The sequence below is a fragment of the Haplochromis burtoni genome, unplaced genomic scaffold (assembly GCF_018398535.1).
Source record: "Haplochromis burtoni strain Fernald_Lab_line unplaced genomic scaffold, NCSU_Asbu1 Contig_14, whole genome shotgun sequence".
In the NCBI taxonomy this organism is placed as follows: Eukaryota; Metazoa; Chordata; class Actinopteri; order Cichliformes; family Cichlidae; genus Haplochromis; species Haplochromis burtoni.
Genome location: NW_024582375.1, coordinates 1823693 through 1839273, shown reverse-complemented (window position 1 = coordinate 1839273; position 15581 = coordinate 1823693). Strand labels below are relative to the sequence as shown.

The window sequence follows — 15581 nt, the reverse complement described above, 5'->3', positions numbered from 1 at the left end:
GATCTCACACTGAAGCTAAATCCATTTAGACAACGTTTAGGTGACAGTGTCACTTTAGTGTATATTGCTGGCATGCTGTTATTAATACAAACTAATGTAATGTTGATCAGTTTCATCTATCTACCCTAGTAGACTCTCACTCTCTAACTCTTTGCTGGGTCACCTTTTTCCAAAAGTTCCAACATCATCAGTTGCCTGCTGTAAGTCAGTGACCACAGATGATCTTGGTGCTCGGACAGCTTTGAGAATCCCAGCCTCTCTATTTTTTTTTAATACTACAAAGTTTGACTGGACAGGCTTCCTCTTTAATTGCCCCTCTTCCTTCCTTGTGTCCCCACAGAGTGCCTTTGTTGATAGCTTGGAAGGAGACAGTCCTTTTCCCAAGAAGCAGGTCTTTACCCACAAGTTCCCTCTTATTCTCCTGCATTTTCTTTCTGCACTGAGCTAGACTTTTTGCACTCCTCTCCCACATCCCTGCAACCCGCCCCGTGCAAAATCTCCTCTCTCTGCCACTTTGGCTTCCTTTTTCTCCTTCTACCTTCGTTTACTTTTCTCCTCTACGTGTCCTAACTGTTGCCATTTAAAACTCATCCCGTCCCAACCGGATGCACTGCACTTGTCAGATAATTTACCTGATTTAAATTGGAGTTTGAAGTTATCCACTGGGCAAAGTCTTTAGTGTTTGAATAGATAATGGATTGGCAAAATTCTGATGTTATAGATGGTTTTGGTGCAGCCTTACATTCTGCCTAATTTCTAATACTCCATTTAATTGTTTCCAGCTTCATGCACATGTGTGTATTTCTTTTGCTTTCCTTTAAGTCTCCTGTTATTTTAATCATTTTTGCATGCTTCTGTTTTAATCCTCCAAGTGTCCCTCATTCCCTTCCCCTGCTTTGCTTTTCCATTTTGTCTTCTCCCCTCTTTTATTTGTGCTCATATTCCACTATTTTCCCCTCTTTTCGTTACTCTTTCTTCCTCCTCCTCCTCCTGGGGCGGCAGGGTTTGAGGGACAGGGCTGACTTGCTGGCTGTAATCACTGGCGCTGGAGCAGTCCCATAAAGAAAGCTCACTTCAGACATCAACAGTAGGAGCATCTCCCTTGTAGTTTTCATCACATTGCTACTGGGTTTGGTCTCAAAAATCACCTTGCACCGTAGAGTGTGGACTAGGGGTCAATGTCTTTAAAATGCATTCATTGAGGAGGTGAATTGAGATCACCGCTACTGTAGTTTTACTTCTGCAGGTGCTGTATTGTAGGTTTCAGTTGACCTCTCTCTTAAATGGATGGCATTAAAAGCAGTTGCCCCCTAACCCTGGTAGAAAAAACCACTAGCTTTACCTCCCACATAGCAGAGAATGGCTTTTCCATAGAGAATGGCTCACGACACAGTCTCACCTTCTCCTCTCCCTCTTCCCACTCCCTCGCTCCCACCATACACTCACTATTAGTGCTCACTTAGCATTAGCGCTACCACTGATACACCAATACTGTACATCAACTCCAGTAGCTCAACTAATGCCCCGAACGCTGACTCATGCCTGATGCTTGCACTCTTACCACAATCATTCATTGTAGAAGTAGAAAACAAAGATGCTTTGTGTGTGTGTGTGTATGTGTGTGTGTGTTTGGCACTTAAGAGTTCAATATGAACACTGTCTTTTTAAGACTGCCGCTTGCGTTTTTACTCGTTTCTTCAGATGTGTGGTGTGTGGTAAGTTTAATCAGACATGCTGCTTGTGGTGTTATGGAAGTCTTTCTTCAATATATCACATTTGTTTCACAGGTTTTTGACAGGACACAGTAACCTAAGAGAGTTAAAAGAACATTTCAAGAAATCTGTTGCTTCAGTTTTTTATGCGGAATATCTGTTAGCTTAGCATAAAGACTTAAAGCGTAATAAACGTGTCTGTGTAGGTTTCCAGCCATCCAGCTTATTTCAGTCTCACGCACTTGAGGTGAAGGCAACTGGACTTCATGTCGCAGGGGACTTTATCAAAGACTGTTTGGTGGCTAAAATGAGACAAACTGCCTGTGCCTGACCGGCCTCAGTGAGGTTAAAGGGAAAATAGGATTCAGAAGTAAATAATAATGCAAAGGGCCGAATGCCTCCAGGTCTGGTGTAGCATGACGTGCAATTAAACAGCTAACCCAACTCTAAGCTAATGTTAAAAAACAAATAAATATCCTCCTATGAGGTTTTTTACAGACTTTTTATTATTAGTAAACATACCTTAGCTCTAAACCTCAATAATTTTCTTTAGGGGTGCTGGTTGACAGCTTAAATATCAATGACCAAAAAGCCCAAAGAAACAGTTAGCTTAGCTTTGCGTATTAGTATAGTATCAGTATTTGATAGTATTTTGATAAAACAAACATAGTTCCCTCCAAACGTCAAAAAGACTGCTATTACTGCTTCTAATGTGTGTTAATTAGTGAGCTTTAAAGGTGTTTGCAGATGCTATAACGCTACATTTAATATGGAATGATGTCAATTACTTTCGTTTAGCTTCAAGGGGAAGCTGCCACCCTCTTTCTATTTAAAGGTTAAGAGGAAGGCTATCACTGCCTCAAAATAATGAAATTTGATATTAAGTGAGCAATAGAGGTGGAGATCCCTAAAGCTAGCCTCCTGTATACAGCTTCATATTTAAGTCACACACATATACGCATCCACCCACACAGGTGTATTCATTCCTGTGTAATTAGACCACTTCACAGGTCTGTGTGGGTGTGTGCAGATATATTGCGGTCTGTTTTGCTGTTAAGAAGCTGTGCACATTTGTCATTCTCATTATTGTAACTGTGACATGTAAATCTCAACATGTATTGACTTCAGCTTCACTTGGGTCGTAATTAGCCTCTGTGCTAAGGTGATATGATGTATAATAGTGGAGTCAATCTTCTCCTCTGCTATCCTTTAGCAGAGGAGAAGATGTATTTCCCATTGAGGTACACTTACACACTTTTTTAAGGCTGTGTGTTTTCAGTGTGACCAGTATGTGGTGCCTCACAAATACCTCCGTCAGCAGCTTTCTTTAATACTCCTCCTGCAGCAGGTTTGCTTCAGCTGTCCCTGAAGAGTCCTCACACTGAGGCTGCATTGCTATAAATTATATACTATAGGTCCAACTAATAACCACATATGGAATGCTTGAGCTGAAAGTGTGTAGTTTTTAGTATGCGTGTGAATTTTTTTGCACTTTAATTAAAACACATCGTCTTATGGAGTAAAAATGGTATCTGGTGCACTGCTTCCTGCAGTCTAGATGGAAGCACTTTAATTCCTTTTGCATGATTTTATATACATTTGCAGAGAAAAAGGTGCTTAAAGCTGATAAACTCACAGGTAAAGTTTATATGGTGGATTTTCAATCACTTCTTGGTTTTGCAGTGAAAACTGAAATTTATTATGTCTTAAAAATTTGGACGAGCTGCTAACTCCTTGGTTGCACAGTAGGTGCATATCTGACCTCCTTCCCCTCCTCTCCCCTCTGTCTCCCAGCCCCTGGTCAAGCAGGACAGCTTGGACACGTACAACGAGCGAGACCCCTTTAAGAACGACGACGCCCGGGACGAAGAGGAGGACCCTGAGGACACGGACAGTGGTATTGAGGGTGAGGTAGACCCTCTGGACCGCGACGTCATCATCCAACCGCCACCACCGCCACCTCCTCTAAGACCACCGACAGAGAGGGTCAACTTCCCCAAAGGTCTTCCTTGGGCCCCTAAAGTCAGGTTAATAAAAAAAATGTTGTTGCAATCTGTATTCCTAAAAGTCAGAAAGTTGTTCATGATATGACGTTTTATTCTACAAAGGTTCCAAAGGATTGGTTGGTTTGTTACCACGGTGACCACTGGGGTACAGGAAACTTCAGCTGGGACATGACAGGAAGGTGGTGTCTGTTTCCCACCCTGGTTTCGAGAAGTTAAAAGTAGATCTTAAACACAACCTCCTCCAGATTTCTCTCCTCGCCAACGTCAAACAATATGCTCTCCATCTGTGTATTTCAGACACGAGCCTGGGTGTCTCTGCAGGGGGCTGTTGTTGAATAATACATCTCAGAGAAGACAAACACGTTATAGCAGTGCATCAGTTAAAGCCTTTTCTTTAACTGAGCCGTGTCACTGGGCGCTCTCGTTACTGTGTGTTTTTTCTTTGGTCAGAGCGCTGCATCACACAATGGTGATTAGACTCTGATCAGTAGGAGGTTCTTAACCCTTCTCACAGAGAACAGCAGCAGCACACCGTGTGCCCGATGAGATTTGAGAGGGAGCTAATGCAGTACGCTGTGACCTTGTGTTGTGTGCGTTTATGTGGGTGTGTGCGCACATATTTGTGGCTTAAATCTCGCTTAAGTCTGCTCCTGTGTCTTCAGGGAGAAAGACATCGAGCACTTCCTCGAGACGAGTAGGAACAAGTTCATCGGTTTTACTCTGGGGAAGTAGGTGCTTCATCTAAGACTGTTAAATATCTGTATTCATTCAGTTTTTGCCGACTTCTTCATTCGAGTGCTGTTCGTTACTTTACAGTGACACAGAAACCCTGGTGGGCTTACCCAGACCCATCCATGAGAGTGTCAAGACTCTTAAACAGGTGAGTGTGGGAATTACTGTGGGATTATTTTCTATGTTTTTGACTTAGTAAGTCATTCTTACACAAATTCACATTTCTAGATGCCCTTATCCACTTCCTTGTGGATATAGTCTCCGTTAATCAATACTCCCACACTGTTGAATCCTCTTGAAATTGGCCTCCCACTGAAAAATCCATAACGTCTTCATAGAACAGACTGATATGCTTAATCACACAGCTCTGGGTGTCAGCCGACGATGCTAATTAACAATTATTCTCATATGTTTTTGTTTTTTTCTCCAGCATAAGTACATGTCCATTGCTGAAGTGCAGATCAAAAGGGAAGAGGAGCTGCAGCAGTGTCCACTGACTCTGGTCAGCAATCCTACCAGGCTTGTGTATAATATAGAGTGTATTACAGGGAGCAGGCACAACTGTAATGATTTCTCCAAGCACGCCTGATTTCAGACTTATTAGGCTTATGCACCAGACACAGTAACCTCACAAATACATTAAAAATGAAGAAAGTACCATTCCCATCAAGCCAAACTCTTTGCCAGCTATCAGTACATAAATTTAAATATAGTGTGGTTTTAAAACATTTAAAAAAATCTTGATGCATATTGTTTCAGAAACCAGATGTTTTTATGGTTTTTGCACAGTCGGCATAAGCGGTCCTTCAGATCTCTGTCCACTGATCAGCTACAGCCGTAAACCACCTGCCTGATACCGTGCTGGTGCCACGGCAACATCTCTGCTCCAGTGTTGTTGGAGCCTCCGTGTATCCGACGTGTTCCAGTGACTGCCGCGGGCGTTTACTTGACATATACAGTACATGAATCATAGGACCCCAGGCTTCCCAGCAGAAGGTTGCATCCTAAATGTCTGAGGTCCTCACCCAAACTCTGCGGGTGATAACAAACACCTGTGAATGTGATTCATGCTGCTAGTGTCCATGACCTTATCCCGTCAGTCACTACCCACAGCTTGTGACAGCAGGTGAACATAAATGAAAAATATATCTATATATACCGGAAATATATCTATGCGTGATACTGCATAGATCTAATTCACATAACTGCAAAGTATTTAACCCCATGCTCAATGGTTATGTAGGTTATGTTATGGTCTCTACAAAGATTCACTGCAGAAGTTTAAATCAGCCACAAGTCCACAGCATTGCAGTTTTTTGGAGCACCTCCAGGGCAGGTGAAGCCAGTAGGACCGCACTGGCTGCAAGAAGGAATCATGTGATCCAGAGATCTGTTAATTCTCACCAATACAAAGACATTGTTTTGCCTGTGGACAGATGTTGTCAGCGCGGTAACATTAGAACTGTGTGAAATACAGTGGCTGATGTCAAACTTGAGCATGAACGTGAATATAGGTCTGGTTCAGCAACATTAACTTGATCGATTGGCTGTGATCACATCATGTGATTGGCTCTAATTTCCCCAATTCTGTCAGTGTTGAGCTTATATCTGCCTTTGTTCAGGTGTTTGAACTTAAATTTGGAAGAAAGATTCGAATGTTGCCATATTGAGCACTCAGTGTTGACTTTCCACTGTATGCACGTGTTATCTCCCAGGGTGAAGAGGAAGTGGAGGACACAGCAGCAGAGATGCTGTACCTGGGAATGCTTCCCAACCTGTCACAGTATGTGGTGAGTGATTAATGATTAAATTCTCACCGGAGTTATTGACCTTTGTTTAATAAAACCAGCTCATTAAATCTTTAATAGTGTAACACAGAGTCTCAGTGGTTAGCAACTGTCTCTGTACTGGTTTCAATCATATTTCTGATAGCACTTCGTGCTTCTTTTTTTTAGCTAGCATTAAATTATTGCACATTATCTCATATGAAATGTGTTTTGTGGAGGACAAAAAAGCTTACAAGATTTTTAAGAGGGTACTGTAGAAACTTGAATGATTAGCCTGTTATTATTCCTCTATTTTTGTGTTCTTTTTTGCATCAGATTGCCCTCCTGAAGCTACTGCTCGCTGCAGCTCCGACCTCCAAAGCCAAAACGGACTCCATCAACATCCTGGCTGATGTGCTGCCTGAGGAGATGCCGTAAGTACTGCAGAAAGACTGCTGGGATCCTTGACTGTCTTTCTTTTCTTTTTTTTCTTTCTTTTTTCATGATGCTGTAGATATCTAGAGCCATATTTAGATGAGACAGTTTTGAAGAGTAAACACACTTTTGCTAATAATGCTCAGCGATAATTAAAAAAAGATGCAGTGTGGAATAAAAAGAAAGAAATTCTCTCGGGAGCATCTTTGCACTGCTGTTTATGTACGATTTCTTTTTATTTTTGTCTAATCGCTTGGCAAGAAAAAAAACAGCCTGCTTTTCTTATGGATTTTCTTGGCTGTTAGCACTGGTGGAAATGCACTACTTGTGGGTTGTTCGTGGTCTGTAGGATGGCTCTGTTTTAGATTCGCTGACACGCCAATGAAAGGAGAGACAGTTTTCCTGATGCAAAAACACCCACTCAGAAAAAAGAAAGATGTCTGATATTTTCATGGCTGAAATCCATTTCTTTTTTTTTCTTTTTTTTGTGAGCATGTTTTGAAACTACGCACTCGCTCACCTGCCTGAGCTGGCAGCAGAGCCATCAGAAGGCCATACAGGGTGCCTGGGTTCAAGTCTGCCCCAGTTTGTTTCCTGCGTGTCTTCCAGTTCTGTCCTGGCTAAAAAAAAAAGTTTTTTAAAAAGCCCAAAATAAATCTTATTCGGTCTCCTTCTGTGCCTGTCACTTTGTCAGAGAAGTGATTATACTCTTAAAGACCCAAAGGCCTTACAGTTACAGCGTGTGTTTCTTTTAGTATCACCGTCCTGCAGAGCATGAAGCTGGGAATCGATGTTAACCGGCACAAGGAAATCATCGTCAAGGCCATCTCTGCTCTGCTCCTCCTGCTCCTCAAGCACTTCAAACTCAACCATATCTATCAGGTTACACACACACACACACACACAGACACCTTCACTGTGCCCTCCTACATACACCTTAACTTACTTTTCCTCCTCTTACATGTCACCTCTCTTCCCTGATAAAATCCATACACCTCCCCCACTGTAACCTCCCCAGTCCTGCGCCTGATTAATCAGTCAAGTGTGCCATCACTTTCTCCATTTCATCCTCCTCCCCCCCTCACACGTTTGTAGCTTTATCTTCACTCACAACTCGCAAACCCCTGACTCAGCCACACAGACTCGTAATTGGAGTTCATCTCAGTGAGGATGTAAAACTCACTGAAAAATGATTCATCCTCATTTCTGGTGCTTAGTATCTCAGTTTTTTGTTGCTTCAGTGATTATGAATTTTTCTGATGCTAGTAAGGGATATCTACATAGTTGAAAAGCTGCTCTGTAAACTTAGAATGATAGCGCCCTCTGTTGCAACTAAAGGAGATTACATGCTGACACAATTTTGAAGGGGAAAGCGGCTCCAGTGGGAAGCCAAATCGGTTGCGGATTGTTTGAGACCCACACAAACTCGGCATTGAGATGAATACTGTAGCTTCAGCATGAGAAATGACCCCACTTGGCTCCTGATCTTTTCCACACTCAGCAGTAATATTGGGTTGTTTTTTCCCCACACCCCCCAATGAAAAGTCTGAAATGTGTTGCATTATTTTTACTATTATTGACTGATTGATTGGCTTTCCTTTCTTCCAATACATATCACTAAATGTAACCGTTGCATTTTCAGCCATGGCTCTTCTCCAGACTGTTCCTCACTGCCGCCTCCTCTTTTTTTCCCTGCAGTTTGAGATTGTCTCCCAGCACTTGGTGTTTGCCAACTGTATCCCACTCATCCTCAAGTTCTTTAACCAGAACATCATGTCTTACATCAGTGCCAAAAACAGGTAGGATCCTTTTCTCTCATCCTTTCGACTTACAGCGCCATTTACGTCACCATTTTCAACCTCCGACGATCAGTCGCACAAGCATCTGTTTGTGTAATAACCTAAAAGAGGTTCATACAGATTCACATTAAGTTACAGGTGACAGGTTGATCTGCAGAGTTATCAGTTTTTGTCTCTCGTTGTTTGTTTCTGTGTTTTCACACTATAGTATATGTGTGCTGGACTTTCCCCATTGTGTGGTCCATGAGATGCCTGAGCTTACAGCTGAGAGCCTGGTGAGTCACACTGATTGAGCCTCAATGAGTAATAGTCAGCTAAGAACGTAGCGCTCGCTGTTTAATGATGATCTCGGTGTCTCCACGTGTGTTTTCAGGAAGCCGGAGACAGCAGTCAGTTCTGCTGGAGGAATCTGTTTTCCTGCATTAATCTGCTGAGAATCCTGAACAAGCTGACCAAGTGGAAACACTCGAGGACCATGGTGTGTAAATCTGCATTAGTCTGCGTCTCATAAGGAAGCCTTAGGTTGGAACACCCACCTGAATTCAATATCTTTATATTGAATGCAAAGTGATATCTGCCTCCTTACGAGTGTGCATCCTGTTAAAGGGACATTTAGTTTGTGAGATGCCTTCAATTTGCTTCATTATATTTAATCTTTCTTTCAGATGCTGGTTGTTTTCAAGTCTGCCCCCATCTTGAAGAGGGCTTTGAAGGTGAAGCAGGCCATGATGCAGCTCTATGTTCTCAAACTGCTCAAGATTCAGACCAAGTACCTGGGCCGCCAGTGGAGGAAGAGCAACATGAAGACCATGTCGGCTATCTACCAGAAGGTCCGGCACAGGCTCAATGATGACTGGGCCTATGGAAACGGTAAATAGCAGCTGGCAGAAGCAGTATGCTGGGATTTGTTGAAACAGGGATTTTCTGCTTACATTTTGAAAAATATCACGAAAACCCCCAAAAATCTGAAAATACTGGCCAATCAGAAGCTACAAATAACACTGTGCACAGAAGCTCCGTTTTCACTGACCTAAAACATTGTTTATGTGTGGACGAAAGGTCAAAAAAACACGTCTCATGGGAAGAGAATATATCCTTGTGTACTGGGGAACAGCCCATAATCTGTTTGCACAGTTCAGTTTGATTTACTAAAGACCAGTTTATGTTTTGTGACTCGTGTGCTCTCTGGGTTTTATTTCATTTTTACTCCTTTTAACACTTTATGTCTAGGAATTTTTCTTTAACCAATTTTTATCCAATTTGGAGCAACTGATATGTGATTTTGGGGACAGATAAAAAAAAATCCTTTAATAAATATAGCAACGCATATTCTTTATGTATAATACACATACAGTATATCTAAACCATAAAGTTACTGTAACTTAAGTGAAGAAGGCATTTGTTCTGCACCATTCAGCTTTGATGACTCTCTGCTACCTGTGCTGCAGTGCTGAACACATAGAGCACCCTCTGCTGGACAAACGCTGTTATAACAGCACTTCCAAATTCAGATTTTCTGCAGTGTGCTTTAAAAAAATGTCAGTATGCATTAATATGTCTATGATAAGCCAGTGTCTGACTCTTAGTTCACAGTGACAAAGTACATTAGCTAAAAGAAAAGATAATGTAGTAAAAATATAAATAATACAAATTAAAAATCAGATTTAAAAATGCAAAATAGAATTTTCTAACAGCGTTTTAATGGCAACAGCTGTGACAGTTTTATTGTATGCTTTATGATGATGACACAGGGTACTTATTATGTTAGTCAAAAACTGTCGAGTGGAGCTTAGTAAATTGTAGTCTGATAGGCTGGAGTCACAGATTAAATTAGGAACATCCTGCAGCATTGCTCAGAATACATTCAGTTTAGCCTTTTAGATCTTCCTAAACGAAGCAGTCACAGAGCTAATTGGCCCCAGCAGTGCTCCTCACTCAGAGCTGATGAACAGAGAGGAGACTGCAGCATAATGAACATGTGTACCCGGGGCTGTGAAAACAGGAACGTTCAGGGTAGTTACTGCATGTATGTGGGTGTTTGTGCAGCTGGTTGCATGATTCCTATACTGTCATATATGTGTGTAGTACAGTTGTCCAGCAGCCAATGGCAAACTGTCTGGTTTGTGTTGCTATGGCAACAGGGATGGGGGTGGAGAGTGGGGTGGGGGGACTTTTCAGGGTCTCCATCCCTCACGGGAGAGCAAGCAAGCTGTCACTGTGAGCGTGACAGAGAGAGCGGGAAAGAGTAGGAGATAGAAAGAAGAAGCAGGCACTTAAATTCAAATTCAAATTGTGTAAAAATCGCAGATATCGACGCACGGCCGTGGGACTTCCAGGCAGAGGAGTGTGCCCTGCGGGAGAGCATCGAGAAGTTCAACAGCCGCCGCTACGAAAGGAACAGGAACGGAGATTTCGCGCCCGTGGACAACTGCCTGCAGAGCGTGCTGGGCCAGCGCGTAGAGCTGCCGGAGGACTTCCACTACAGCTACGAGATGTGGCTGGAGAGAGAGGTCTTCTCGCAGCCAATCCAGTGGGAGGGCCTACTACAGAATCCATAACGTACGGGGAGGGAGGGAAGAGAGGGGGGCATGAGGGCGTGGGGTGGATGTAACTGTGCGAAGGTCACACATTGAGCCTCTTGGGAGTGGTTTAAGGAGGTCGTACCAAGCAGCGCCAGCGGGAAGAAGGAGCTGGCAGCTGCATGCAGCAACGGAAGAAACGACAAGAGGATCAAAGATGAGTTGTAAAATGGATCCAATTAAAGAGTGCCACACACTGACATGTGCCTATAATTACTATGAACACACATGACCGGCAAGAACAGAGGTAGCAGTTATAAGAAACACCTGGTATCGCTGTAGCAGGAAACTGTTTTTTGTGGCCAGTTATACTGCCCCGCCCCCATGTTAGACAACAAAAACATCAATTTCTACACCATGTCCCTTTTTTTTAACACGTCGGTGCTCTTCTGATTCCTCAGTGATGTTTTCCTCTTTATTTGTATCAACGTGTGTTCTAAACATTACGTGATAAATGATTGTTTGAAAGAACCTTTTTTTAAATTTAACACAGAGCCTACTGTAGGTATAGAGATTGTGGATTGTCGGTGATGGGTTTAAACATTTCTATTATATATTTTGTATAAAAGAGAAATGGAGCCACAGGGTTATGATAGTCTAAATGTAGAAATGGGAGCTCTTTGCTCCGAAGGCACCAAAAAACTAAAGAGAAATATACCAGCGTATTAGTGTATGGGTTTGTTCTGTGGATGTGTAAAAGTCTTTGTGTGGAGAAGGAAATCTGAAAAAATGGGAGATGTGAGTTTAAAAAAACAAAATGTTTTGTCTTAAAAAAAATATATCTGTATTTTTAAGTAGAAAATTAACCTTATATACAGAAATCCTGCTATTCCAAATATCTTAGCTTCATTTTTAGCAACGTCAAACCTATAATTACTGATGTCCTCCAGGGTTTGTTTCGATACATGTCGTGAGAGATGAAGAGGTCACAGAAGCTAATTGGATGTACTTTTTATCAAAACGCTTCAGTTTTTCATATCACTTTGAATGAAGCTGTAATGCTACAGTCACACTGGGGAAAACATTGGTTGGAGGTCGCAGTGTGACCACAATTATTGCAACCGTGTGCAATGAACTTGCTTTTGAAATGGTTCCTTCAAAAGGTGCAGACCAAGCCTGCAACCACTCACAGTCAGTCGCTGTCTTCAAAGCCACTGTGGTGTGCCAAGAACAAAGATATTGACGAACCAGCAACAAGATGGAGTTAGTCTTCTATCAGTCTGTCACTGAATATGGTCAAGTTGGAAATTAAACGCAATGTGTTTGTGATAATAAAGCAATCAGCTAAGATAAATCAGTGAAAACTGCAAATCTGTTGCTATCTACAGACACAACATCACTGCTTAGATTCAGAGTCCAGCCAGAACCTCAAAGATCTGAAATACAAATTCAGAAATGGTGACGTAATTGCTGCAGGACAGCAATTTTTACTGAAAATTACACAGGAATTTAACAAAATGCAGTCAATTGAAAGCCAGTTGTTTTGAGTTCTCTGTTGAAAACAAAACAAACTGGCTCAGATTGCAACATGTTGGTAATTTGTCTGCATTTCTAAACGGACAATAATTTGCAAACCTTTTTCTGTTTGTCTGGCAGTCAGTCTTGAATTGGACAACGACTGTTTAAAAACAGGTTTTCTCCCGGCAGGCGACCTCGGCAGTTACAATTGGGACTGGTTGCACAGACGTAGGGGCGTTGCACTCTCGATCTCCCCAGTGTGTCACCACAAATGCTTGCAATTGGTTGGCGAATGTGAAAAATTCAGTGCAGCTCCTGGGCAATTATTCATTTCTCCCAGTCGCAATGAGGTTATAGTTGTAGTTTCACTCAAGTGTGACTGAGCCATAATATGACCTGTGTAGCACTTGTTTGAATTTGTTATTGACTGTGGAATGGGGAAGTTTTTTTTTTTTTACCTATATGAAAGACCAAAACTGCCAAGATTAGAACTAAATTAAAAAAAATGAGTGACTCAGTTAATTAATATTCTTTAAAATATACCAAAAATATAGGCATAGCATTTATTTACTCGTGCATTTATTCTCATATTTGCCAATTTATCCATTTATTTCTTGTTGTTCATTTGTTTATTTATCCATTTATTATGTTTCAACTACAACCTTTTCATTTCTCAATAAATATTTTATTATGTTATGCAAATTGAGCAGCTGTAATTTCAAGTTCATCATAAGATCATCATCGTGTCTTTTGGTTAGTTAATGCCAGGCTCAACTTGAACAGTCAGAAAGCTGCTTGAAATCGTAGACACTAAGGCGGAAATAACACTGAAATACATTCACGATTTAAAACAAATATTTTTAGTAAATTCCATCCATTCTCTTCTGCTTTTCCCTGTCAGGGTCACGGGGGGCTGGAGCCTGCTATTTTTAGTACATGTTTAACAAATTGATTAAGGATTTAAATTTAATTGGAAATAAATAAATATGTGCAGTATTTGAAAAACAAGTCCAAAATTGTCTTTAAAAACAAAATCTTTGTTTCCTAAATGTCAAAGCTTTGACGTTAAAGTCTATTTTTCTTTGTTTATTTTCTATGACTTTACAGCTTCAGGATGTCTTTGGATTATTGTGGTAACAATGCAAACAGAGAAATACTCAAACAAATATTAATACATAAACAAACACACAAAATAGTTTCTCTCAATGCACCAGAAACCTATTCAATAAAAAACATTTTGAGACATAGTTCTGACAGATATTTGCAAACATTATTATTCAATATTATGGACATATTGGAAAGTCCACAAGTCTGTCTTGATCGTGTCTTTTCTTGGCTGTTGTGAATAGAGAAGAAATACAGAAGAAATTCAAATAAAATAATATAATTGTCCCTTTTTATAACTAAGTTAAGGCAATTTAAAAGGTTTTTCATCCAAATAATGGAGCATTTTTTTATTGATTGTTTAGTTTGGCACTCTTTGTCCTCCACAGACTTAAAGGTCAATAGTGTGTCTGTTTTGTCTTGGCACGCCACAAAGAAGCAAGACATTAAAAACCAAACAAAAAATATTTTATGAAGTGTTTCCAAAAGTTGTAATTTGTTTATTTTAAAGCAAAAACACCTCTAGAGTGAAAACGAATTTGTTGTCTTGGCTGGACTGTGTCTGCTTGCTTCCCTGAGCTTTTCTATCGAACCATCTGGAGTTATTCGAACCCATGATCGGAACAGTGGCCATTCTGTTAACTGACGCCCCACTTCCACTCAACAACAGCACAACATGTGAACCACACTGGTGGTGGCGGTTGTCACAATAATGGTGCTGCTTTTCCAGTTTAGTGCAACTTCCTGTAGATGCGACTGCCTAAACGATGCTTCAGAGGTGAGCACCTTGATTCCTGGATATGTCTTTACTTAAGCACACAAACAAGCACAAAGGACAAAAAGCATGTACTTTTGTTTTTGTACAATTGTTGATTGTTTCAGATTGTTATCTACTTGCTTTGAGGGGTTACAAACTGTTACGTATTATCTCTGTATAGAAATAATTTTGATACTCAGTCTTGTTGAAATGTGCATGACCATGGTTCTGTTCTGTGTTCACGTGTTAATGTCTTTCCAGTCCAGTAAGAAAAGTTTTTTTTTGTTTCTCGTACAGTCACTTGTACAGTGTTGTGCACCACACAGGATTCTCTTTTTGTTTTCTTCTTCAGGAAGGCGATATCTTTAACAATAATATTGTATACTTTATAGATTCTCAGGTTTATGGAGATGAGATATATATATATATATATATATATATATATGACAACAGTTTTAAAAGCTTCCTTGCCATTCTCTGGCTCACTACCTGTAAAGAGGAATATACATTCTGATACACCTGAACCTCTAAACATTTACTGCATAAGCTGTGCATCGTCACAAAAACACAGTAGCTCATTGTGAGTGTTGGTCGCACTTAAAGTTCAGATGTAATGTTTATTTCTTTTTGTATCTTGTGCCAAATTTGAGTGCCATTTCCTGTTTTTATTCTCTTGTTTCTGCTATCTGCATTCAAGTCCATACTGAAGACTTGGAATGCAAAAAAAAAATGTTGTTTTTTTTTCTACCTGAAAACTGTACAATCAGTGAAAATTGCCGTTTATTGTATCTAGGGTAATATTTCACCAGAAGTGTTTAGTATTGTATGGACGTTATTACCGTATATATGTGTTTTTTGTTACTCACACTTCCATATCTGCATATTCTAGATCCAGTAAATACTCGACACTGAAGATGTTCAGGGGTATGTGCAATTACACATCCATAGAGGCATTATACGATAGAGTGACAGATTACGATATCAGAGTTGCAGAGTTGCTTATTAAACAGTGTTGAACACTTTTTTGTTTGTCGACTCATTTTAATTTGTCGGAGGGGTTACGTGGGGCAGAAAGCCAGTTCACACACAAAGCTGTGTGTACACACACTGAAGGTCAAAATGACCACATACTCACTCTTCCCCAGGCCAATGTTCCAGCAGTTTGGGTACAGCTGTTATGGATGGGGACATGAGCCCCTCTGGGATTGGATGGTGGTGCAGTGATAATAAAAT

The 15581-nt window shown here is 40.8% G+C and overlaps 1 protein-coding gene across 3 annotated transcripts in view; it reads left to right on the top strand.

Annotated features, from left to right (window-relative positions):
- Window positions 1-14071, top strand: part of strip2 (striatin interacting protein 2) — a 34171-nt gene extending 20100 nt beyond the window's left edge. For 2 of the 3 annotated variants that reach the window (XM_014329520.2, XM_014329510.2), the window contains exons 10-22: window positions 341-391; window positions 3507-3739; window positions 4381-4446; window positions 4535-4598; window positions 4881-4952; window positions 6166-6240; window positions 6553-6650; window positions 7407-7533; window positions 8350-8450; window positions 8659-8725; window positions 8824-8928; window positions 9116-9320; window positions 10758-14071. In XM_014329520.2, coding sequence (XP_014185006.1) covers window positions 341-391; window positions 3507-3739; window positions 4381-4446; window positions 4535-4598; window positions 4881-4952; window positions 6166-6240; window positions 6553-6650; window positions 7407-7533; window positions 8350-8450; window positions 8659-8725; window positions 8824-8928; window positions 9116-9320; window positions 10758-11008 — 1515 coding nt within the window. In that variant the 3' untranslated portion in view covers window positions 11009-14071. The remainder of the gene's footprint in view (window positions 1-340; window positions 392-3506; window positions 3740-4380; window positions 4447-4534; window positions 4599-4880; window positions 4953-6165; window positions 6241-6552; window positions 6651-7406; window positions 7534-8349; window positions 8451-8658; window positions 8726-8823; window positions 8929-9115; window positions 9321-10757) is intronic. The other variant, XM_005915644.3, reaches the window with a different exon arrangement.
- The last annotated feature ends 1510 nt before the right edge of the window (window positions 14072-15581 follow it).